Here is a 26,273-nt window from a genome sequence, read left to right as displayed (position 1 = left end):
ACAGCTGCCAGATGTGCCGAGTCCCCCGAGTCGCGTCCACATTCTCACAGACAATGGAATGCTTGTGAGGAGCCCCAACAGGAAGTGAGGTCAGGCCTCTTGACCCCTCCCCTGAAGGCCCAGTGAGGGATGTAGCAGTGGGGCAGCTTTTAGCAAAGCAAGCCCCTGAAAATGTGCCGCAGTAAACCCACAGACATTGAGCCAGGCACTACATAAAGGCTCTCTGCAGCATAGCAGTGAGCTTAGTTAACCTCTTTCTTTTTGTTTTGTTTTATTAACTTAAAAATTGTGACTTAAAAAAAATCTGTGGCTGGGCTTTAAAAACTATAGTAAGAAGAAATTTCACAATGTTTTTTTCCATAAAGGAAATATCACAAGTTTGATCAGTGCAGACATGCTGCAATGCATCAGGAAACTATAGAAACCTATGTTCCTCCATAAAACTTAATCTTCAGGTGAGGTGTGGGTTTGGATAGGAACGTGTAAATTCCCGTCAAATTTATTCTGACATCATTTAGCCTATGAGTCAGAGATGGAAGTAAGATGGGTAAATCTACAGAGTTTTGAAGAAGTGCCATCTGCTTCCTGTACCCAGTCTGTGGTCAATTTCCAAAGTAAATGAAAGCTGCCTGCTGTCACGCAAACCTATCATTTTCCATTTTCAGTTTTCATTGTATGGAAATACTTCAGAATTTTGACAAGGAAAACTGTTTATGCATTGTTGATTCGTAAAACTTCACAAATCTTCAAAAAAAAAAAAATGTGTATTTTTTTTACACAGAAGCCAGGCACAGATGTTTTGCAAGTTCAGTAATGCATGACAACATTAAGAAGCTCCTTCTTTTCATAGACGCATGACATCACTGCCACAAGGGATGACTTTTAGGTTAATGACTGAAGACATTATTACCTCCTCAGAGGAGGCTGGATAGAGGCTCTTTCTCTGTAGACAGCACCTGCAGCCTCAGACATGACCCTGATGACTAACATGCACTCACCTCCTCTCCATTACACCTGAAATGGATCAGATTTCCAATGCAAATTGGATCTCAAAATAAATGTAAACTGATTTCATAACATACAATAAAATTCATATAATTTCCATGACGTTTTGGAGGAAACATTTCCATCTGTAGTTGAAATGAATAATCCTTATGCTGTGTTTGTTGTGATCTCTCATATAAATATAGAATATCAGAAATACTAATACTAATTAGCAACCTCCTAAACTCAATAAAAATGGCTTACATTAAAAAGCATTCATAACTATAGCTTAAGAGAGAGAATTTCAACCATTAATTATCAGTTTATAAATAATTACCTCATACAATAAACTGTAAACCCCCTTTTGTAAACATACTGCTGCTGTTTTTGAAAGCAGTTATACTGAGTGGGTTGCTATGTCAATAAACAAGAAACTAAGTGAACAGGGTTCTGAGGTGGAACATGGTGACTGGATCATGCCAAGTTAGGTTTGATGTCATTCCCAAAAAGTTCTAGTTTCAGAGGTATCTGAAACCGACAGGTGGTTTCACTGTAGGTTTTTCAAACTTTTTTCCACAGTGCTTCTCTTTAGGGAGGTTTCCACACAAAAATGTAAATTTGTTTCAGTTTTTTATTTTTCTGGAAACCCCCAATTTTCCATAAAAGCCTTTTCTGATGTACCCTACAGCAAAGTCAAACTCATATCAATGTATTTATTTAAAAAATGTCCATTTTGGTTCAAGTTCTAATGAAATAAAAGCAAATACTTTTATAATCCCAGCTGATGGAAAGTAACAGATATTTGAACAACCCACTTGGCACAGGTTGTTCCTGTTAAAGCACCACCAGTCTTGCTCCAGTTTGAGAGCCTTAATGCTTGGAACAAAAAGAAAAAGGAAGTGAGGAGGTGGAACATCTGGACTTCATTTTGTGTTCAAAGTGGTTAAAAAACCTCCAGAAATAGGCTTAAGTTGTATTTTTTCCAAATATATTGCTCTCCGCCAATCTGCGCTGTTAGTTAAAACCGTCAGCGCGACTTGTGATGTTTCCACACACCCCACTCTCTCTCCACGCTGTGTGGGTGTGCGTTTTTGCGCGTGTGCGCAGTCTATTGTGTGTGCGCCTCCTTGAAGCTCCTCAGCCCCGTGGAGCTGTTGTTTCCACAGAGCTGCGGGACAATCAGTCGGGCGGCTGGATTTAGGGAAGACAAAAGAGAAAGTGAGATTTCTGCTTTTTTTCCCAACCCGTCTCTTTATGGGTTTCGCATCTGTTTGGTTCGCATCAGTTCCCGTTTTTAGAGGATTCATCGCGCTCTCACCGGCGTGGATCTAGTTTCCACAGACTAGACAAGACATGCAGTCTAGTCATCCGGTAAAGTTTTGATTGACATCGCTGGTTCTCCACCTCAGAGCGGAGAACTTTTAACGCTGAGTTTTCAGTTTTTTGGGGACATTTGGACGCGGTTTCTCTATCGCTTCACGCTCTCTTTCTCATGGGGTAAGTTGTGCGCCCTTCTCTTTATATATATAGCCTATATATATACATTATAAAAGCATGTGCTGTAGCCTCAAACAACAAGGTTAATTTGCATCTGGATGAGTCAAACGCGTGTAATTATCAACTGAATCTCTACAGTCACGTTGAATTCTGGAAATGTTTCGCCTTCACATGACAGCATCGCCCCCATTCAACACTTCCAGTTCCAGTCCCCGCTGCAGCCACTATGCGGGTACCGTCATGTGACAGATGTGCTTACAAAACTTTGTGAGTCTTTACAAAAAAAAAAAAAAACACTTTATAGTTTTGAATAGACCTACATCTGTCCAGCAGAGCCTGTTGCATCATTTCCAGACAGTAAAAGCTGTATTGGTGGGGGGACATGCATGTTCCCAGCTCCTTGGAGCCTGCTGTGCCCCCCCTCATCCCCACCCCCACCTTCTGACCCCATCCGATGCTGTTGAGGCTTGTTCATCCGTCACTCTAAAGAAAGCATTGCATTGAAAGGATGTATTAATAAGACAAAAGCCCCCATTATCCCTGTGTACAGGAGTTAATCGCTTGGGGTTTGGAAATGGGCTTCTCTGAGAGCTCCAGTTTAGAGATTCTGCAAGCAGTAACTTATCAGAACCCCATGTCAGCAGAAATTAACATTGCACAATTTCATAATGCATAGAATGTTAACATGCAGTTGAGTCATTTTGGTCTTGTCCAAAGGCTCTGGATTCTGGGCAAAACTGTCTGCTTTTCTTTTTCTTAAAAAGTTTGTTTTGGTGAGGAAGGAAACATAGGTGTCAGTGATCCAGAAATTGTCTTGGGAGAATCCTCAAGTCACGGAGTGATAAGATGATAAGAAAGAGGAACTGATGTTTATTGTCCTGATAAAAAGCCTGCATCCTCTTGCCTGTACTCTGTGCTTTGCCTGGTTCATTCTGCACAGTGTGAGGCTCATTATAAGGCTGTCTGAAACTGACTAGGCTCTTGAAGGCTTTATTTAAACTCAAAGCTGCAGTTGTGTGGGAAAAAATTAAACAAGTCATGCACACAGGGATGCTAAAAATCTTGTTTAGTTCTAGCCAGCATCTAGGTGTGATAAAATCAGGAGTGAGGGGTGAAGAGGAAGAACCATCAGCATAGTTTGGATAAGACTATCCAGTGTCGAAGTGGCTGTCAACAGACTGAGTGATGCTGCAGTTGTGCAAAAGGCTGCTGTCTTTGTTTGGGGCATGCATGACCACCTATGGTCATGACCGTTTTGAGGCAGAGGGCAGATGGATGCAGCGAACAGTCAGTCAGTTTTGGGTTTGTGTGATCATATGGCTCACTGGGCCTGAAACAAACAGCCATCACATTCCCAGACCTGACTGCTGCTTGGCTTTTCAACACTTGCCATACAGCATCGCTAAAGGGTACTATGAAAAGCTTCACTAGTTTGACCCCAACTTCTCACCTCAAGGCAGCCTGTCAAAGAGACAAAGCAATCTTACCTGGCTCAACAGAGCTGAGTTGACTCTTGTCAGCAGGCCATTACCTCAGAGTTCAGGATCTGTGTGCTCTTGGCCCTGCTCGATATACTCATTGCCTCTGTATTCCCTTAAAAGATGACTGCAGTAATTTGAGCCCTCTCTGTGGGGACGGCTATGGGGTAGCGTGAGAAATGAAGACAAGTAGATGACCTGAATCAATAAATAGATGTATAAGTGCATGCATGGATAAATAAATTAATAGAATTTGAGTGGTGGGAACTAGAATTGTGGGATTTTTTTTATTGGGCCAGCTCACAAGGGGATTGAAGGCGGGATGGATTTTGGATGGGTGGCGTCCATCACTGATGAGTGCTCACGTTTCAGCCAAGGCCTGGGAGAGGTCCGTTTATAGGAAGCAGCAAGAAGGCTTTTCCTCTGGGAGTTTTTTTTTTTTTCTTTGTTATTTTCTCCCCCCATTTCACTGAGTCGGATCAAATGAGCCGCATCTCCAAAAGATGGCTGCATGGAGCCACCTGCTAGCTCTGGCCTGTTTTTTATCTGGGTAACCATTAATAGGTCCTATTAATAAGTTGCAAGAGGTTCCTCCACTCAGACAGAGCAGAAACCACAGAATTTAGCAGCAAAAATGTAAACGCTAACAGATTTTTTTTTTGGGGGGGGGGGTTGCACAGTGATATGAAGAATGATCTTAGACAGCCACCCGGGTTCTGAGTGCTAAGAGTTCTTGCTGGTTCTCCCTTTAACAGAAAAACAGTTTCCTTGGGTGTGGCTGCTGGAGCAAAATAAACGCCTTCTGTTCGCAAGCTGCTGAAGTGCAAGTCACAACACACAGCTGACAGCATGTAGCCTTCTGACTCACAGCCTGGAGCTGGGAGTGTTTCCAATTGGAGGAATAAATATGGGGCTCTTTACTTTTGTTCCCATTTTATAAACACAGCTAAGAGAAGGAGGCGCTTACTCTTCCTTGGCAGGTAGAAGTATACATATGAACATTCACTGACCTTATCTTTCTTCTCTTTATTAAAACAACCCTTCTTAAATTTAAAATGAAGCTCTGATTATTTTATAAATATTTACATTCACTAATATTTGGAGGAGGGGGAAAAATGTGTTTGGTGATTTTATTCCAGTAAAAAAACTTTTTGGCGTAAACGTGTGCTGCTACATTCCTCTTCCTCTTAAAGTACTTGGATTAGCCACAGGACCCCCCATGACCAGGAACTGATGCTTGTAGCAGCATGTCAGGATTTCCTAATGCTTTCCAACATGAGGATAACGCGTCCCTCCTGTTCAGGATCGGATCAAACCTCAATCACATAAAGCTGCAAGATGAGAGACGTGACGAAAATACTTTGATCTGAGGTCTAATTTTCCTGCGTAGGTAATTGCTCATTGTTAGATGTAGACAAGCATATTGTCCCACCTCCAGGGACAGTGACAAGGAGACTGAATGCAGGGTTTCTGGTTTGCTCTGTGGCTTCAATGGGATCAGCAGCACTTTGCAATCTCTGTTTAGGCTGAGCTATGATTTATGACCTGGATGGGGAAAAAACTCGTCTGCTCTGGCTGCAGCCTTAATCGGTGTGGTCATGTCGTGGTTTCTTGATTTCTGGTCATTCTTAGGGCTCACTCTTGAGTGATTCTTTAAAAGGCAGGTACGCATGAAGATGCTGCTGCTTTCTGCAGACCTCCTTGTTTCTCCATGGGAAGTCTTTGTTATGCAGCTTGTTTGTACAGCTGGAGAACTCAACAGGATCACTTCAAAACCCCACCTCCAGAGACCCCAGGATATTTTGGAGAAAGTCTTGGATGTTGATTATCCCTGTGCTGCCAATCAGAGTCTGCTGAAGCTAATCCTTTTATTTGTCTGTCATTCCCATGAGCTTCTCTGTTCATTAGATTTTCTAATGAATAACAGACCTTAAAAATACAGTCCAACCATGCATCATTTGGTAGCAGAAAGTGCATCTGCTTTTTGAAATTAGTAGACAGAAGAGCTTCACTAAAAGCCACCCACAAGAAGGGTCACGGCAGAGGTTAGACAGTTCTCTTAGAACAGACAGTTTCAGTAGAAGTGGAGGCATTTTGTGAAACTGACAAACATGCAAAGGCATCCACTTTAGATGAGCCTTGCCAGACAGTTGAAGTTGGGGAATTGGCTTGTTCTTTTGATTAATGCTACACCACTGCGCTGGTCATCATCAGCTTGTCTGCCATACGCAGCCAGTCTAAAAGTCTAAGAGACTCCGCACAGGATTTAATTTGGGGCCCATATTCCATCATCTTTGTCCTCCTTTTTTCCTAATGTCAATACTTAATTTTTTTTGTTTTTTTCCTTTTCATTTTTGCCCTTTCAAATCTAATAAATGGTGTCCAATAAAGGCTATTACTCATTAGCAGAGGTAAAGTTTACATGAAATGTTTGCGCAGCTTTGACATAAAGCAGCTGGAGAGATGAACTGATCTTTAAATAATGACTGTTAACAGTTCATCAGAGGTTTTCCTTTGTATGCGAACTGGGGTTTTTGCTGCATTCGTGCAGAAGGTTTTCAGTGCAGCCTTTTTTAGTTCGGTGCAAAGGTGTAACCAACGGATACAACTTAAAACCTATACAGATGCAGAATGTTTTGTGCATGGGACTAAAGTGCACAAATCCATCCCCAGCAATCGTTAAAGTTTCTCATTCAGCTACATTGGCTATGGAGACAAATAGCATCATAGAACCAAAGCTATCAGCGATCAGGTATGAGGTTCACCGTTCACTGAACTTAATTACTGACTTAAAACAACAACAAAAACCTCAACATCATACTGATATGGAGGAAAATCATCTTAAGCAGACGTGTGAGTGCAACTGTATTTTGTTAAAAAAGGGGTCTGTAGTTGGCAGTTGTAGCTAAATCTTGATTAGTTCTCTACTGTGGTCATTTTAAGATGTGAAATGTGATAATATAAACAATGTAAACATTCCTCATTCGCTCTTGCATAGAGCTAACAAATGTGTGCATCGTTTGCCTAGACTGAAAAGTACTGAAACCTATCCGAACCTTGGCAATAATACCAAGGTACAGGGGGGATCCCAGGCAGCTTTACATGTTGCTTGTGTATTCGTGTATTCTGATTTTCACATGACTCTAGATAAAAAGCTCTTAAAAGCAAACTAACAAAAGCAGATCCCTAAAATGGATAGCAACTGGAGAGTATATGGGCAATGTTCCCTTTTCAGGGAACTGTGTTTTTGTTCTCCCCTCCATTAAAACAGGGCTTTGTTTAATGGATCTTCTTTTCCAAAGGAGTCTTTTAAGCATTTCCTATAAAGACCAATTAAAAGGAAAGATCAGATGCTCTGTCAAGTCAGATATAGATTAGTGGCCATTAGGTAAATGCAGTTGGGAATGCATTTTGATTTGTTATAATAGATTTTGTAGATGTAATTTTTCACCTGAATAGGCTCCAATATTAATTATGTTTTTCTATTCCTCTTTTGTTTACAAAATACACACTCTGTAACATATGCTCTCACGGTCTGCAACAAATAATGTCCCTCAGAGCTTTTCCCAGCAATGCAAGAAAACTTGAGAAGGGGTGGAGTTCGAGGTCTATCTAAAGATTAGAATGTGAGCAAAGAGCAAAACAAAAGACAACTAAGGAACCTTTTCATTAAGAACCTGATGTCTCTTAATGAAAAGGTACCATAGTTGTCTTTTGTTGACAAGAACATTGGAAGGTGGAGAGGTCCAGCTTTTCTCCCATCTGACCTACAAACTTTCTCTGCAGCTCTTTGGAGAAAACGTGCCCAAGAGGAAACTGCAAAGTAGAGATGTGAACTGGTGTCATCCGATGCACTAAAGTAACAACTTTAAGCATGTGGTTAACACTAGCCCTCTTTCAAACACGTAGGCCAAAACAAGTAACATCAATGTTTTTCACGTGAAGCTCACCTCTGTACTGAAGGGAAACAAAAAGCCTACGTTTTATAAATGGCCTACAGTACAACCCTGGGACAGTTACACAGCTAAAATAAGATCCTGCTCGTGGAAGAAAAGCTCATCGTTTCAGAACATACATAATTGCACATACAGATTTTATGTGGGTTAAAAATGTTCTTTTTTAACCGGAAAGCTCAAATGTCCTGATTTGAAAACTTACATCACAGTGAGGGTTGTGAGAGAGACTTTTTAAGAGGTCTTTAACAACATGCTCCCTTCAAATGCGTGCTAAATAAATCCGTCTTGATGTTCTTTTAATCACGTTTCTGTGGCCCCCTGCTTTTTGATCTCTGCGGTAAGTTTAAAATATACACAGAAAGGAGGAGGCGTTGGGGTGGATATGATGTGGCTTTAGAAATCAGGGTTTAGTATTAAATAGAAATCTGAAAATTGGAGAGATTTAAGATCGGAAAATGGGTCTGAAATGGCCAATAGTGGTCTATGAGTGACCATGATAATGTAACTGCCTCTCAGGCATAACCTTTAGACACTAACCCCTCCCGTCTTGGAAGAGTGGGACAGGGAAAGGCAGGGGGAGGGCTTATGCTTCCTGGGGCTACATGATGTCCTTCTTTACACAGTTCTTTGTTTTTATCTCGAATCGCTGCTGCTCTTAAAACCTCATTAGGAACTGCAATGGATAAAGCATTGTCTAGTTGCTGAGATGATGTTAGCAGCAGAAACTAAATCACCAACTTTGAAACTGAGAACAGAAGAAAAAAAACAACATTACTTTTGCCCCAGACTGACAGATTGGATGCTTCAGAGGAGATTGTGCCCAAACTGTCAAAGTGTTTGACGAGCGAAAGGGTAATCCCTAATTATATGACGAAACCCTGCATATTGGGGACACACGCACGACCCTAGTGTCTTGTAGATTATATGCGACGTTTGTGAAGCCTGAACGCCAATGGTAGACAACAAAGACATAGGGAGGCACGCTGCGTGTGACTAGATATTAAATATTTGACACAAAGAATACAAAAACACAAGAGGGAACAGTTAATTCTGTCAACAAAAAAGGAAGTGCTAAACGTTCACCCAGAAGCAATGATGCACCTGTGATATTATCATCATTTTGAATTTAATACTTCTCTATTTAGAAATAGGGTCTAAATTCAGGCCTCGGGCTGCTAAGCAACAGACTCCTCTTTGCTCTGCTTCTCTTCTGTTCTCTGCTACCAAAACTTTGATTCCTTTCTAATGTAAAATTGTCAAGATGTTACAAAGCCTTTATAATATTTAAGCTTCTTTCAAACACTATAAATTCTTCTAGATGATACTTCTCCTTAATTTTTTTTGCTTGGTTCGTGTGACCTTTTAGCAAAAAAAACACTTCCTACCCTTTTATCCTCTCACTTCTGTTGCATACACGCAGTGTGCAGGAAATAACTGAGAATGTGTGAGACTCCCTTTCTCTCTTTCCAGATATAACTGTCTCATAATCTTCTGTAAACACCTAAAGGATGTACAGATTAACAGATCAAAGGTATGAACTCTTTTTTTTCTTTTTTTTTTGGTGAGATTTTTTAGATGTAGCAATAGTTGAATTTTGAAGGTTTTTCTGCTGTAAGATGACATTTACTTTGATCTTTAGTTATTTTTAGTGATAGCTTCTGCTTGGCTTTGTTGTGAAACAGATGCCGGATGACAATTTCTGTCATCATAAACTGTCTGCATCACCTTTGGGTTTTTTTTTTAATCTCTAGTAATGTTTTTTCTGCTTTGATGCATGCAGAAAGAGATTAGCTCAGCTACTACTGTACAGATACACTCAGTTTCTCCAGATCACTTTAGTTTAGTTGATCTTATAGATGACATTTTCTCCAGCTGTGTAGATATGGAACACATGGGTCATTTGAAGGACCAGGATAAAAGTTTTGTCGCTGTACAGCAGCGGTGATCTAAACCCTCCCCCCTTGCTGTTGTAAGGAGGCTGGAAAAATATATAATTGCCAGTGAACAATCAATAGTTTGGCTTTGCTTATGTAAAAAAAAAAAAAAAGGGGTATCACACGTGGTTGGAGGCCCGCAGTTCAGTGATAGATAATACAGCAGAGTTGCTGCAGGCAAGGTATATTTCCATTGATTTCTGGTTGCATGTTGTAACTCTACGATGCAGCTCGATAGACCAACAAAAGCCTGCCTTTGGGGGGGCTTCAGAGTGCCTCACTGACCTCTCCATGGTCTAGATGGGGGCACGACCATCATAACGATCCAGTTTAAGGTTTAGTAGAGGAGCACAGACGAATAGAACATGTATTTTTTCATGTCAGTTACTTCTTTTGAAATGTTTTGGGAGTTGTGGTGAAAGTCTGTGGTGGGAACTGCTGTGCTTCCTTTACACGTGTGTGTGTGTGTGTGTGTGTGTGGGAGAGAGAGAGCGAGAGAGAGACAGAGACATGTTAACACTTGACTGGGGTAACTTTCTGAATACTGTATGTATTATCTGGAATTTTCCTTTGAGGTGATTTTGAGGTGTTTCGACATGTGTTCCCTCATAATTAAAATTATGGTCAGATATTTGCTTCCTTTAGCAATCATCCTTATTTGCTAACATGGGAAACAAATATAAAGCTAGTTTGCTTCATTAGTGAATACAATTTCTAGATACAGCCCAGTTCATCCATTTAAGCAATATGGAAGTATGAACAGCCTTGGATGGTAGAGGGATTATAATGGCCAGGAAGAAGACCGGTTCTGTTTTGGTTTCATTGTTCTTGTTTTTTTTTTTTTTTTATGAAGATGCCCCGGGGTTAAATTTGGGCAGAAATCCCAAAAGCAAAAAGAAGATTGTATCAAGATACGAGCTGAAGCTGGTAGAATCGAAGGGGTGCTTAAAATGCCTTGTTCTCAGTCATAACATTTTTGGGTATGGCTGAAGAGGTGAGTTTAGGCAAAGCCGTCAGCCGACACGAGCCAGTTATAATAATAGTTTCAGGAGAAATCATCCAATGTTTAAATAGTTTGAAAATATCATTAGTGTTTATTTTTATTTAGTTTTGACATCAGATTTTCAATTCAATTTAGGTTTGAATTTGTTTGTTGTATTTGTTAGCTACTTTAGTTTAGTTTAGTTTTAGTCTTCCAGATTAGGACAGACCATAGCAGCAACACAAATGACCTGACTGCTATACCTGTCATCTGCTGAGGTAGAGTGGAAAAAAGTGAAAACATCAACCAGAAACTCGAACTATATTAATGCGTTATATGATAAACATATAAATAAAAAACTAAACATATATCTAAAAAAAAAATCTATTAGTTTTGTAAACTATTTTAATGTCAGTTTCCGTGTTTTTGCAATATAAACCTTTTCCGTTTTGTCATTTTGTTAGTATCAGTTGCATGTTATAGTGAGAAGCTTGTGGAAGTATACCAGAAAATATTGGACCTAAATCACATAGTTTTTGGATGTTTAGCCAGTGTAACTTCAAACCCCAAATTATGTCGGGGAAAAAAAAAGATTTAGATGTTGCACATTGTAAACACGAAGATTTCTGAGTTCTTTTGCACAAGCTATGTAAATATCTTGATTCAGAAAAACATAATAACCGAATCAGCTCAGTTTTGGTTTTGTTAGAAGAATTAACAAAAAAGTAAAAAAGGAAGGAGATGTACAATCAAAAGCTTAAAAATATAGGTTGCTGATACTTGTGGCTGAAGAAATATATTACAGATAAGATAAAGCTTGTTAATTATAGAAGTAAAACTAAGGGGAAAAAGACTGACTCAGTTGTAGGACTGTGTTTATTGTAGATTTCTATTTATTAAACAAAAGGCTGGTTAAGTGTCTTTCAGCCTAATGTCTCTATGTGGCTGCAGTAAGTCATTAAACCACTGATAAATATGTCAAATATACATATGTTATACATATATTTAAAGTTTATTAAAACAAAAAATGTATATGTTTAAAGTCTACAGCGACTTCCTTTTCAGTAGCTTTAGATTAGCAGAAGCTGGATTGCCTCTGTTTGTTGCCACTACTGTGGCTTTTGTGCAGGGAGGATGAAGGGCAGATGGAGGAGGATACGTTACGTTTCTAACCACAAACTGCTGAAGTGCAGCAGATGCGTTTGTGACTGACTAAACAGCCCATAAAAACATTTGAATGCAAACTTGATAAGATGCAAATAAAAAACTGTCTAAATTTCAGCTTCATCTCTTATCTTAGACAGTTGCTAGAGATCATGAGAGGGAAATATGCCTCTGCTTGCTCAGACAATGGCGAGGTACCTAGCTGTTTCAGGAGCTTTCACACCAGGGGAAAGTGGAGTCTAATTTAGGTGTAGTTCAACGGCTTGCAGGCGATGTAATGAGACGGTGTTGCCTCGTATTTTTTAGTGGGCAGTCTGCTAATTGGGGCTTATCGGGTGTTACTGGGAAAGCACCTTAGGCCTTTTGTGCTGTCTTCAGTCCCATGTTGATGAAGGGAAATCTGTCTCCTCATGGGATTATCTAGTAGCAAGAGTCCAATTTCAGCAGCAAACTTTCTTCTTCACCTTTTGCATGATTAAAAAAAACAAAATCTCTGCGCTAAGTGCAATTGTTTGCAGCTGTGATGTGTGGTGTTGAAGTGGGCGGAGCTGTTAGAAGTATGGCGTGCGTTCATGGGAATGTGCACCACAACACTATCTCAAGTAGTCTTTGAGTTTTATCTCAAATAAGAAATGTACTCTTTGGTTGTTGTTTTTTTGAAGCGGATATCCTGTCTCTTTTTTTATTGCATTTACTTCTGTGACTTGATTTACACATTTGTTCTCAGGATGTTTCCTTTTATCCATTCTTACAATATTTCTTTGGCCTTTAAGAGTAATTTGAAGCAGGATGTTAAGTTCTTAAACCCTGCTTCTTCTTAAGTTGTCTTACAACGCATGACACCAGTGATATAAAGTTGGAATTGAATCCGCTTTATAATATAAACTTGCACTTCCTACCCCTGTGTACATGGCAGGTTTGGATTGTGACAGCTCTTCTGCGGTATTGCTTTACTGCTTTAATGTTTCTGTTGCTATTCTTTGGAAACAAAATATTTGAAATCATTGAATGAAAATACAAATATTAGACAAAGATAAATAAGTGACTTGTTTATTTATATATTTATAGTGTGAGTCAAACATTTATTTAGGGAAAAAGCTATTCAAACCAACCTGGCCCTGTTTGAAAACTGACCCCCCCCCTCCCCTTGTGTATAGTCATGAATAAACTGTGTTTAACCACAAAAGCTGAGTCCAGTTTCAACAGTCACACCCAGAACTGATAACAGTTTTACCTGCTGAATTAAGAAATCACTTGAATAAAACCTGTCTTGCAACATGAAGTAGGCTCTGAGATCTGAAAAAAAAAACAGAACATTGTCCACCAGTGGAGAAAACTTTCCACAAGCAGCTGTTCTATCAAACTTATGTGGCCAATTAATCTTAAACTTCAGCATTTATGATTCAACAATAGGAAAGAAATTGGGGAAAAGTTGCATCCAAGAGAGAAAGAACCAAAGTAAAAACTGTGCTGAACAAAAGCAGCACATCTCTTATTTTTTCATTAACATCTTGCTGATCGCTGGCTCTTTCTGAAAGATGAACGATGAAACAAAAGCATGTTTAGAAGGTGTGCATTCCAGTAAATCTTGCTGAGAGCCAACACAGAATTTTCGCCATAAACAGAGCCATGAATATTGACCACATAAAAAAAAAGAAAATCTTGAAGTGGAATTTAGACCATCAGTTCAAGACCTTAAAGCCAAACACATTCAGGCCAGTTATGTGAAGCACATTCAGCTCCTAATGACTTGGAACAAAAAATGTGACTCTAAACATGAATCTGAGATTCCATGGCGTTATCTCAAACTGAACAGTGGGACAAAATTCCTTTGGATTTAAAAATATCCCCTCATCTCCAGTTTCTAATGGCATTCACTGCTGCCAAGCGTGGGATAGCAAACCATTAGGTGAAGACGTGCCTGTCAACATGAAGGAGGGACAACAGTTTAGTTGTCCTAGGCCCAGGATAGCTTCACAAAAAAACACTTGTGAAGAATTATATAGGCTTTTTTATTTCAGTTAAATAAAATCCTTTCTTGTTGTTTTCTTCAAATTGTCCCTCACGGGGTTGGGGAAGTACACTTCCACCCTACGTTCCCAAAAATGGTTGATAACTGGTAAACAACCAGCTGTCTGTGCAGACTGTAATCATCTTATTTGGTAAAGAGGTGCATCCACCACTGCACCTGCAAACTCAGGCTGGATATAAACAATATTCTACTTAACAGCTAAACCTAAACAGCTAAAAATGTTTTTACTTTAACATTTAGAGCTCAAAAATGACAAAGTTTTAATGTGCTTGTAAAAAAAAAAAATCCTAGTAATTATGAAATATGTTTTTCCCCCCAATGGCCATATGCCAAAGACATTATGAATCACTTTACAAATCAAAATAATTCTTCTTACAATAAAACCAGCTGACTTTCAGTATCAGGTTTAGCATTGGAAGCCAGAAAGTGTGTTTAAAATGTATATTTTTATGCACAACATTTACCAAATATTTAATAAAAAATTTTATTAGATTCCCCTTTACTACATTGCATGATCAGTAAAGACTTTCAGTTATTCATAGAAAGATAAGATACATTTTTTCCTAGGTTGGTTTGGTTAGCTTTTGTCGGCCATTAAATGAAATCACAATTAGAAAACCATCTTTAGTATTACGTAGGATTCGTTGTATATTATTCATTTCTGTTTGAAGATCTGAAACTGTGTGACCTACAGAGAGTTTCGAACATAAGCCTCTTTTGTAACCTGGGCTGCTCTACAACCCAGTTTTTTTTTTGGTTGTTTTTTTTTTAAGCCATTTCAAGAAAAAAATTGTAAAACAGGATTTTTTTCAAAACCTTTGTGTCTGGGTTGAACATAGGGCACAACTTTGACAATGAGTTGTGTGAAGTGATGCTGGCGGTGGGGGGTGGTTCACGTTGCAGGAAGCTTGTACTGCGGCTGACCAATCACCGGAAGAAAGCCTCTGAATGACACGTTAGGTAGAAGGGCTTGGCCAAACACGAGTCAGCGCAGCAAGCAAACCAGTCTGTCAGGTTGCCCCACATGTAGCAAAATCCCTTAATGACAGAAAACAAAGACTCCACGCTGACTAGGGGACATTAAGTTGTCCATACACAGCAAACGAAGATAGACGCTGTCCTGCAAAAACTGGACCAAGAAAAAAAAACAAAGGAAAGTCTGTGGCCTTACTTAGTAGACAGAAATCTGTGGAGATGCAGCAGTTCTCCATGAATAAAATCATTATGCTCCAATAATGCAACCTAATGTAATAACCCTGCTGCAGCAGGCACATGTGCTTAAGCTCAAGTCTCCTATTTATGTCTATAAATGGAGCTGAAAAGGATGGGGAGAAGACAGACCTCCTGAGATGGCAGTTCGATAACAGAGTGCTTGGTGAATATATCCCTACTATGATCAAGTGTCAGCAGCTAAAGGGATGTGCTGCTTCTTTATAAAGACCAAAGGCCAAGGCTAGCCACTCTGAAGGAGCCTATTGTTCTTTGCTCTTGCTTAAGGAAACAATGTTCTTGTTCTACTTGGCAGCCGACAGCAGCTGTATACTTAACCTTCCTGTAAACAGGAGGATATTTTGCCCTAGTGATCAGTTGGTCATGATTAACTTTGTGTGTGAAGTAATATTTCTCTGTTTCTGGAAAAAAGGTTTGGAGCAGGTTTTTCTGTTCCTGCATGTGCGTACATCACAGTGGTGTTGCCTTTGTGTCCAGATGCTGTTCCACATGCCTGATCTTCGTCTGCTTTTGTCTCGTTTTGTCTCTATCTGCCTTCCAAGGTTCTGATTCAAAGCCCAGTAAAACCGTCAGCCGGTCCAGGCGTAGTTTCCATCCATTTATTTAGAAAAAAAAAAAAAAAAACTGGTTTGCTGCCGTCCAGGAGAGCAAATTCAGGCTGTGGAAGGAATCATCAGTCTTGAATTACTCTAGGAGCTGGTCTATAGAGGGATCGTGTTACTTTTGACAGGTTTTAGACACCAGCTTCACCTCTAATTAGATTTCCAGAGCTTAGACATACTGTGTGCTCAGTCCTAAAGCATCTCTCTCTCATATATTCTTTTATTTTCTGACATTTGGGAGGAGGCTGTTGCTACAAAAAAGTGATGGGAAACCATGACGGCGGTAGTGGAAGTTCTTTTTGCTTTTTCATGTCTTCAGACTCATTATTAAACTTAAAAGGTCAGAGATGTTTCCACCTTAGATATTATTTATTTTTACAGGTGCTTCACTTGGGGGAAATTTTAATCTGTCATATTACTGCTGTGAGCGTCTTTTTCACCAGTAATATGCAAAAGAGAAAGTAATACTACGGCACACAATCAAGTCTTAACAAGTATTTTTTTTTTTTTTTTTTGTGCAAGTTGGAGAAGCCCCCACTGCTTCCTAGCAGGGATCTGTTTGATTTGCTTCTGGCTTTTCGCCGCTGGCTGGAAGTGGGTGGTTGGGCAGGTCAGGGCGAGGAGGTCTGGCTGATCCACCAGCTATGCTAAAGTTTCAAGAGGTAGCTCACTGGAGTGGAATGGCTCACTCCGCACAACAATGCGGTGTGTTGACAGCCGGGTGCTCGGACAGGGTTAGAGGAATGTCCCCTTCAGACTGAGAGAGCAGCCCTTTGTCTCCATGCTCGGAGAGAATTCTTTCTTTCACCTGGAGAATGACGTCCGATTTCACAGGGTCACCATGAAAATGACAAAAGTAAACATTGTATTATTGCATTAGGAAAATCTAAATATGCTTTTCTGTGATAAGATTAAAAATGTGAGCAGGGCTTCAACTTGGATTGTTTGGCTGGAAATTGTAAATTCAAACTTCAGATTCTCATTGCGTGCTAACATCTGTTTGAAAACTCTGCGTTTGAAATCCTCTATATAAAGAGGCTTTGCCCTTCAGTTGCTAAAATAATCTGTTGGCTCTGTCTCTGTTTATTTAAATGCTGATTTCCTTTTTGTTGAAACCAAACTAATCCAGGTCTTCTCTCTGTCTTTGCATTGCAGGTGACCCTTTTACAGATGTGGAGACATGACTGTTGGACTGTAGTTCCACCCCTCACCCCCCCCTACAGACACACTCCCTAAAGGTGTTTTCCTGTCCTTCCAACAGAGACAGCCATTAATGCCCTGGACTCTTTGCACAACTTGACGTTTATATGGAGCTTTGCTGTAAAGCCACTGGGGTCGGCCACTCTGGCACCATGGAGTGCAAGTTCTCCCACTACTACAAAAAGGAGCTTATCATATGCCACTATGCCCAGGCTAAAAACAAGACCATTAATGATACATTTAATGACTATAAGGTAAAAGAGCAGTTCACTGTTACTAATATTGTCATCGTAATCCTCTGCACAATCATCATCGTCGAGAACCTCCTGGTCCTACTTGCTGTCCTCCGCAACAAGAAGTTCCACTCAGCCATGTTCTTCTTCATCGGCAACCTGGCGTTCTCCGACTTGCTGGCTGGTTCTGCCTACATAGCCAATGTATTACTCTCAGGATCAATGACCCTGGAACTCTTGCCGTTGCAATGGTTCATCAGAGAAGGAACGGCATTTATCGCTCTGGCTGCATCCGTCTTCAGCTTGTTGGCGATAGCTATAGAGCGCTTCATTGCCATCACCAAAGTCAAAGTATATGGCTCAAACAAAACGTGCCGCATGTTCCTGCTGATAGGAGCATGTTGGGTCACTTCAATTCTGCTCGGAGGACTTCCCATCCTAGGCTGGAACTGCATCTGCAACCTCCCTGACTGCTCAGCTGTGCTGCCACTCTACTCTAAGCAGTACATACTTTTTGTTGTCTCCATTTTCACCCTCATACTGCTCTCTATCGTCATCCTCTATGTGAGGATCTATTTGATTGTTCGCTCCAGTCACCGGGAAGCAACGAACACCCAAGCATATTCCCTTTTGAAAACAGTTACAATAGTGCTTGGTGTCTTCATCGTGTGTTGGCTGCCAGCTTTTACCGTGCTGCTCCTGGATTCGTCGTGCAGCATGCAGGGCTGCCCTGTGCTCGATCACGCGAAGGTGTTTTTTGCTTTTGCCACTGTGAACTCTGCTCTTAACCCCATGATATACGTGCTGCGCAGCAAGGACATGAGGAGGGAGTTTCTGCGCGTGCTGTGCTGCTGGGGTGTGCTGCCGAGCGGCCGGCCTTCTGAGCGCTGCCTGGTCAATTTGAAGAGCTCCAGTTCTTTGGAACATTGCACCAACAAATTCGAACACCAGACCACGCCCATCATGCAAACGTGTACCACCTGTGTCTGACTTGCTGCAAACACATTAGATGGCTTATTTTTGTGTGCACAAGAGGGAAAAAACATCATGATGAGGTGGACAGATGTTACTTACTGGGAATAGACCTCTGCGCGGTTGGGATACAGCTCACTGTTTGGACACATTTACTCAGTGCAGATTGTTTTTCACATAAAACACAGTGACTCTACAATCAGCTTTTAAGAGTTGCACTCTTCCTGAAAATGTTGTGAAAAGATTATAAGACAGGATCAATTGATAAAAAAGATAAATGTGAAAAAGGCTTTTTAGCTAGGTACTTTTATCAGTAAAATGTGGAGCATACCATTTTCATTTATGTGCTTCTTTTTAAACATGTAACCCCATATTAAAAAGTAAAAGTAGGGACAGAACATGCATTATATCCTTATAGGTTAAAGCTGTATCAATGCATAGCTTGCAGAGTTGCACTTTTATCCAGTAGAATGCAGATGGTCCTGTCTAAATTTTGACTGCATGGATCCTCGTTGTAGAGGCAGGAAAAGATTCTTCACACATTTTTATTAAAACAAGAGAAAGCAGTTGGCAACAATTAGCACTCCAAACCTCTACCACACCGATTGTTCCTTCACCAAATAAGGAATATATATTTCCTATATAACCTTGCTTAACCAATTTGAATAACCACAACAAAAGTACATATTCTGCTTTATTTAGTGCATGAGATAAAGTGTAATGCATTTGTAAGAGCTAATGTTTTTATTATATATTCCAACTTCCATCACTAGTAACCCTTCTTCCATGTCCCGTCTTTAACTGTTCCTCTCCTGCTATTACTGTTGTTTTCTAAATCCTAATTGTTTCCAGTGAGGAAGGCCAATCCAGAGAGCACATTAGGCTTTTTGGCGCTGATAAATTTTTCCCGTTAACAGCTTTGTCGACTATAATTAATGAAATGGGTGCCCAGACAGTGTTGTAGCCATGTAGCAGCCATGTGCCAATTTCTGTTTGTGCCTTCCTCTGAGAGAAAAAGGCTGAATGTATGAATGAAGTGTTGGGGGCATAGGCTCCAATATAGACAGTATTATTGATCAGGATTTTGACATGCCAAGTCACTGATGAGCAGAGAGTGGGACGAACAGGGTAGGTCACCCTCACTGTGAACTCTTCTTCCGCCAAGAACAAGAAATGAATTGTGAACACGCTGGTTTATCTTGCTAGCCATATGCTTGTCCGACTTACAGTGTAAACACCTCTCATCTTTCTGAAAAGACCCCACCCAGCTCCTCGCCATCTCTGCATGATGGGAAAAGATCCGGTTTCAAACGCACAGGAGGGTCTTGCCCTCCTGGAAGAAATGTTTCTTCATTCTCGGACATTAAACATGCAACTTCCTCCAGCCATAGGAAGTCCTGTTTTCAACTGTCTATTTCCTGTTGTTCAGGGTTACACTAACTTTCCTGGAGACAGACCATGACAACTCTTCCTTTCCGTTAGAGTTAATATAATTTCTTTTTTTATAAGAGTCACAGTTTCATTTAGACAGCCAAGTAGAAATGGTGAAAAGCACTTTGGCAGCTTCCGTGATGTTTAAATATTCCCTATTTTTCCCCTTTTGGGTTGAACAGTGTTTTAATCTGTGTATGACTTAAGTGTATGTCCATGGTTTTGTATGACATGTTATGAATAGCTATGTATGTTAGTAATTATATATCTCTGTACAGTATGTATGACTTTGTGTGGTATGAAATGTCTTGTGTGCAATAGCTTTGTGTGTTTTCTAGCACGCTGCCTGTGTTAAATTGGTACAATCCCAAACACTAATGGAGGTACATAAACCTTTTGTTAAATGCATTCCAGTTTTTTTGTTTTTGTAATAAATGAAATACTGAAACCAAATCTATGTCCTTGAGATTAATTTCAAGGCTGATGAAGAAATTCAGATGAAGCCTCGCTGCAGGCCCAGAGTTGTTTGGTTGCTGTGCCTTGATCTGCAAAGTATTTAAAATGCAGCATTAAATCCAAACATGCTCTGACAAGGTTAGAGGAGCACTACCTTCAACATGAAAGCCTGAAAAGCTGCGTGCAGATGCTGCGTGGGCATTAATCATGGCTCTCTTACCTAATAAAATTATTCAGTTGCTTAAAGGCTAAAGCAAGACCGGGCAATGATGGGAAGATGGGCAGGGATGATGAAGTGGGGTGGAGTGTGGTGAAGAAAACTGTCTGGAAGATAGGTTGTCCACATGAAGCACAACATAAAGCCCCTGGAGGTTTTTTATTTCTTCTTATTTTTGAGGGGGCGGAGGAGTCTTAGGGTGAAGGGAGAGACTGACTTATAATGGCCTTGGGAGAGCTGGGCCTGTTTCCCGTCAGACATCCAGAATTCCTGGGTGGGAACTCAGCCTGAATCAATCCCGGGAGGCTGTTCTGTTGGGCAGCCTGCCAATTCTTTCCAGCTTCTTTATAGATATAGAAACCAGATTTAGATACTTGTAGCTGAGGTTTTAGCAGAGTAAAGACCTCTGTGAATTATTCCTGTATTTATACGTATTTGTAATTATTTAGGAAATTATCTTCAGAACAAATTATCACAAATAAGCTAATTATGTATCTGTCCAGCACTAATAAAACGCCCTCCAGATCCAACTAAATCAGATCAGAATGTGATAAACATCTGTGTCCATATGTTAAATATTCCAATCACTCATTAGACACCTGAAAGCAAACACAAAACAACAGAATGACGCCCCAGAATAAGTGACTCAACAGTGCCATCTTGTGGCAGGAGAAGCAAATTGATATTTATGAAAGTTGTAAAGAGACTGTCTAGATTGTTATTAAGGAGTTGATTATTTCCTTAATTCAAATCAATACGTGAAATATAGAATATTTACATGTTAATGATATCAATCCTTTTTTATTATTCACACACAAAAAAGAAATCCATGAACAGAAAATTATCCACAAACAAGAAAATGCTAAACATTTAGATAAGGATTTCATAAGACCAATATAAGTAAAATAAAAGTATTGTGAATTCCAGTCTAAACTGTAATGTAATGTAATGTAAAAGACCAGACTATCATTGTATTTTACGTACAGTAAGTTGGAGCTCGTTGAAATCTGTTCCCTTTTATAGGAATTAAGCCAGGATGTGGCTGCGATTAGAGGTTTTAATCACATTTAAATTAATGTTAAATATGATTTTTTTTTTTAAATCAGCCCTTGGTTAACCCTGAGTAAAATTTAGGTTTTATATAAAGCATTTTCGGCACAACAGGACAATTTTGGGGAGTTTTTACAAAGACAGGTGACTTAATACTGAGAGAGTTTCCGCAAATTGTTTCTCTAAATATACGAATTGTGATGTTTTTTTCACATAGATGTTAGTTTAAGTAGTTCAGTGCTTTAAGTAGTTCAGAAATAACAGTTTAAAGAAAAAATAAACAGCTAACAGTAACAGAAAAAACTGTTAGAATTGATGGCCTTAAAAATACCATGAGAATTATATATGAATTTCTGGTTTCTGATGGAATCCTAGCCGATTGTAAATGCCGCATAAAACTGGCAGTTAGCTATGGAATATACCTCTAAATCCCTTCCAGAGGTGGGTAGAGTAGCCAAAACTCTTCTCAAAAAAAGAGTAAACCTGATTCATCATATTTATATTTGAGTAACAGTGAAAAGTACCCATCCAAGAAAGAAAGTTAAAGAATATTTGGGACAAAGGATACTCAAGTACTGAGTAACTCATCATAACTTCTGATATTTATAATGATTATGAAATAAAAGCAAACCTTTTTAAAAACTCTTGAGTTCAAAAGAGCATAATATAATAGTTTCAAGCCAAACAAATAATATGTCTGAAAAATACATTCAATTCCAATTTAAATAATTGAAAATTATTGTGTTTTTTCTTTTATTCCTGGCAGAAGAAATATTTCACAAACCATTTGATTTTATATATAAAACTTATGAAACCAGTACCTCCTGTGACACAATTCACCCCTTACTCTATATCACGTTGACCTCAAAAAACATATGTAGACATTAAACTCTTTCTGGGGGCCTTTATCTGGAAAACAAAACAAAAACCAGAAAAACAAGCTGGTTCATTATCCAGTAAAGTTACTCACTATGGATGGGATATCGAACACTATATTTAAACTATTACTCAAGTAAACGTATGGTGCAGTAAAATGACTCCTAAAAGTATATTGTGTTCAAAAATGTACTCAAGTAACTGTAACTGAGTAAATATAACTAGTTAGTGCCCACCTCTGACCTGCTTTCTACATAAGCAGAGTATCTTTGAGCTTGTTGAGAATAATTTGGGTACCTGAAAGCTAAACTACAGCAAGTGGAGAGTCTCATGTTTAAAATTTCTACATGTTCTTCAAAGGTGGAATTAATTATGTTTATGAGGATTATTGTAGTTCTACCTCTCTGTTAGTCAGTAAGACAGAAAAGTGACGTCCAGTAGTAAAATTCCCTCTCCGATGTTCTGTTTTAAAACCTGAATAATCTGGAAGTCATCAAGGGAAATCTGGACTTTTTTATGGGTTTTATGTAAATTGGAAAAACTTGAATGGAAATTTTACATCTATTTTTCTGCTTCATTTTTATATAGAAAAAAATAAAACATGTAAAAAATAAAAATAAAAAAATGAGCAGACAAGCTCACAAAGGGATACAAACAACATTTTCACCTTAGAAAACATTTCCAGGACATGACCTAAAACTATAAGCCTCCTTTACACTGTATGCAAAAATAAAGCAATGTAGAGAAGTAAGTGGAGAGGAAATGTTTATACAATTGCAACATCAGATCGTGAAAGTAAGAATTTTTTTCAAAAACCTTTTAACCGAGACAATAAATAAATAAATAAATAAATAAATAAATAAATAAATAAATAAATAAGCTGGGGTTTTTGCAATAATCTAAATTCGGATATTAAACAGAGAGGTTTAACAGCAAGGTCCGTATTATTTATCTACAAAGTAAAAGAAACAAGCCTATTCAACATTTTAACCCTTTTAGTAAACAACATTAGTTCAGCTTTGCTCTCTTTGGCGGTCATCTTCTTCTTCTTTTATTTAATGGCGGATCACAAGTCACTTTCAGGTGCATACCGCCACCTACTGTACATGAGTTTGCAGTAACCTATACTCACATCCTCTACATTCTATTTTATTTTAATGTTGTATTATGAAGAAAATAATTCATTATTTTACTGAATAAATGTCATTTATGCTTCCTTTCTGTTCCCAGTAATCCTTTAAGACTCTATTCCTGTTTTGCCTTTCTACTATTGTCCTTAATCTCATCCTTTATGACTCATATATTTTAAACTTCATCTATACATGTTCTAATTTTTTTTTCCTTCCACATCCCTCACATTTATCCGTATTTTTCTAACCAGTTATATAAAAAATGTCATTAAGATAGGTATGACATACTCTATTATTATTCCATTCAATTGTTCTCATTAATATTTTAACTAATATTGATTTTTGAACGTTATATGCATAAGAACCTTCCTTTTTCATCTTCATCCCACCTTTTTTTCCCCATATGTTCCGTTATCTGATTGGTATATTCTTCTATATTACCTTCTAATGTAAGAAACTGACTGGTTTTCTCACAATTTATTTAAAATATAAGCGGTTAGCTTTGTTAAAACACCATCTTGTTAATAGATAGTTCATGTCATATGTAATAATTTATTAGTCTACTTAATGGAAAATGATCGCTCCCTAAAGTAGAATCTTTCCTGACATCCCATTCACATGTACTTGGAGCATGATCGGGTATTAATGTAATGTCTAGACATGAAGCTGTACCTTTATGTAAGTTGACTCTCGTACCTCTGACCATTATTGATGCAAGCTAAAGATCTTTCATCCATCGTATCTTTTACTATACTTCCATTTTGATTAGTGATCTTGCTACTCCTATTCCCCTATTATGGGTGTTGAAATCACCACACAATTTCAATCCCCTTTAAACATTTCTATATCTATATTTTTACATGGATTATAATAATTTATTATCTTAATATTTCTGTATTTCCTATATATTTCTATGTTTATTAATTTTCAAGTTCTTTGGGTGTTGTGGCACATCCTCCTCCACAGCTATAAATGCTGTCCTGTCTTTCTGTACTATAACTTAAAGTTTTAACCATGTCAATTGGACATATATATCTGGAACTATTTCTAAATCATAAAAACATTTTTAGAATTCCTGTCCATTGACTATTAAACATCTGGTATTTGTTTGAAGAATATATAGGAGCATTGTAAATTCTATTCTTGAAAATATTCTGGGTTTTTTTTCAGTGGCATTCAAGATTAAATGAATTTGATCAGTTTGCTTTTCTTTAATATCCAAAAATATTCATGCGGCTGCTACAGTTGCCTTTATATTGTCACTTTTCTTCTTCATTTGCATTGTAACATTTATAAAAAAAAATGCCACATAAATGTAACAAAGTTTTCTTTTTTTCTCCATCATTGTAATTTCCACTGATCTACATTCATGTGGACATTGATTATTTTAGTTTGTTGACTATAGGATTTGCCTCTGGATGTTCTGACCTATGTTTGTTGTTCCGAGTTATTTGATTGGATTCTTCCTGCTTTGTTTCTTACCCTTTTTAGAGCTTCAGCAAATATTATCTTTTCTATAATTTTGATTCTTATATTTTTTTTTATTCTCTTTACAATACAACCACTATATGCTGCATTATGTTCTCCTTCACAGCTACATTCAATTTTTGCATCTTTATCCCATTTACCAAATTCATGTGGACCTCCAAATCTAGGACACCTTACTTTTTTCTTTACATTCATTTGCAATGAGCCCTATTTTTGTAGGTATGCAAAGCATGTGATGGGTTTAGAAAATATTACTGGGTTCTCAACTATTTACTACATACCATTACTACCATTACGACCATTTCAAATCATCCCGCCTTCTTTTACACGTTTACACGCTTCCTCCACGCCGCCACACCTACTGATCCTCCTTTGATGGACTTCAACAAGTGTGAAACAATATGGGGGGCGACGATACTTTTCGTTAATTCATAAACATGGAAGGCTGGGCAATTTAGCCATATGATAATCTTTGTTCTATATATATGTTCCATATATGATAAATGAAATTTCCCTGTGTTCTAAAAACATGGATATTGTGTATCATATATAGACGGTACTTCATCCATAGGTCGCTGTAGTGGTATTGTCTGAAACGCCTGGGTTTCCGTTACCGATGTGTCGACCGTTACCGAGCCTGCTTGCTTTACCAGCTCATTTGTGTGAACAATCGACACCTGCTACCATCCAAGTTACCTTTCTAATATTTAGGTTTGTTTATTTTGTCTTTAAGATAAGAATATAAAATAAATTAAGATTTTAACTTAACTTTAGAGAGATCCAAGAAAAATAAACAGACGAGAGCTACTTCTGCAATTAATTTGGTAATTACTGAAACAGGGAAATGGTGCATGCGTGACTGAAGGTGAACTAGTTTGTCCCATAACAACCTTGCACATCCATCCCGTATCCTTCCAATACATCCTGGAGTTTGTTCCTGTCTTTTCATACCATTCTGCAGTACAAAGACATGCAGAATATGCTTGGGTCATTGCTAAAAATAATCTCCAAAATATTTACAGAATGCTATATATATATATATATATATATATATATATATATATATATATATATATATATATATATATATATATATATATATATATATTTAGACTAAATAAATTATTTCATTGAAAATTTCTTCTTTGACATTCTCTATAACACTTAAAATAGCCTTGTTACTTTGTGAAGCATATATATAAGTGATACGTTAGAATATGATTGCAATTACAGTTATTATCTAAATATTGAAGTAATTCAAATGAAGAACAACGCAAATCATTTGATAGTTGAAAGAATGCGTATTTCAAGCCAGAAGATCTGGCTCCCGGAAAGCAAACAAAAATCCCACAACAAGATTC

The 26,273-nt window shown here is 38.4% G+C and overlaps 1 protein-coding gene across 3 annotated transcripts; it reads left to right on the top strand.

The window, feature by feature from the left end:
- The first annotated feature begins 2,034 nt into the window (after window positions 1-2,034).
- On the top strand, window positions 2,035-20,148 carry s1pr2 (sphingosine-1-phosphate receptor 2). Of its 3 annotated transcripts, none has more exons than XM_038287880.1 (2): window positions 2,035-2,481; window positions 17,015-20,148. In XM_038287880.1, the coding sequence occupies exon 2, from the start codon at window positions 17,167-17,169 to the stop codon at window positions 18,280-18,282; it is 1,116 nt and encodes a 371-aa protein (XP_038143808.1). In that variant the 5' UTR covers window positions 2,035-2,481; window positions 17,015-17,166; the 3' UTR covers window positions 18,283-20,148. The 3 variants fall into 3 exon arrangements, with proteins under 3 accessions (XP_038143808.1, XP_038143809.1, XP_038143810.1); XM_038287881.1 differs by lacking the exon at window positions 2,035-2,481 and adding an exon at window positions 2,546-2,748; XM_038287882.1 differs by lacking the exon at window positions 2,035-2,481 and adding an exon at window positions 9,364-9,446.
- The last annotated feature ends 6,125 nt before the right edge of the window (window positions 20,149-26,273 follow it).

The sequence above is a fragment of the Cyprinodon tularosa genome, unplaced genomic scaffold (assembly GCF_016077235.1).
Source record: "Cyprinodon tularosa strain WSP-4 unplaced genomic scaffold, ASM1607723v1 ctg246, whole genome shotgun sequence".
NCBI lineage: Eukaryota > Metazoa > Chordata > Actinopteri > Cyprinodontiformes > Cyprinodontidae > Cyprinodon > Cyprinodon tularosa.
The sequence above is the reverse complement of the archived record's forward strand: the minus strand, read 5'-3'. Positions and strand labels throughout refer to the sequence as shown.

Excerpts from the sequence above, each read along its gene's own strand:
- s1pr2 (XM_038287880.1), top strand. The coding sequence starts at position 17,167 with ATGGAGCTTTGCTGTAAAGCCACTGGGGTCGGCCACTCTGGCACCATG.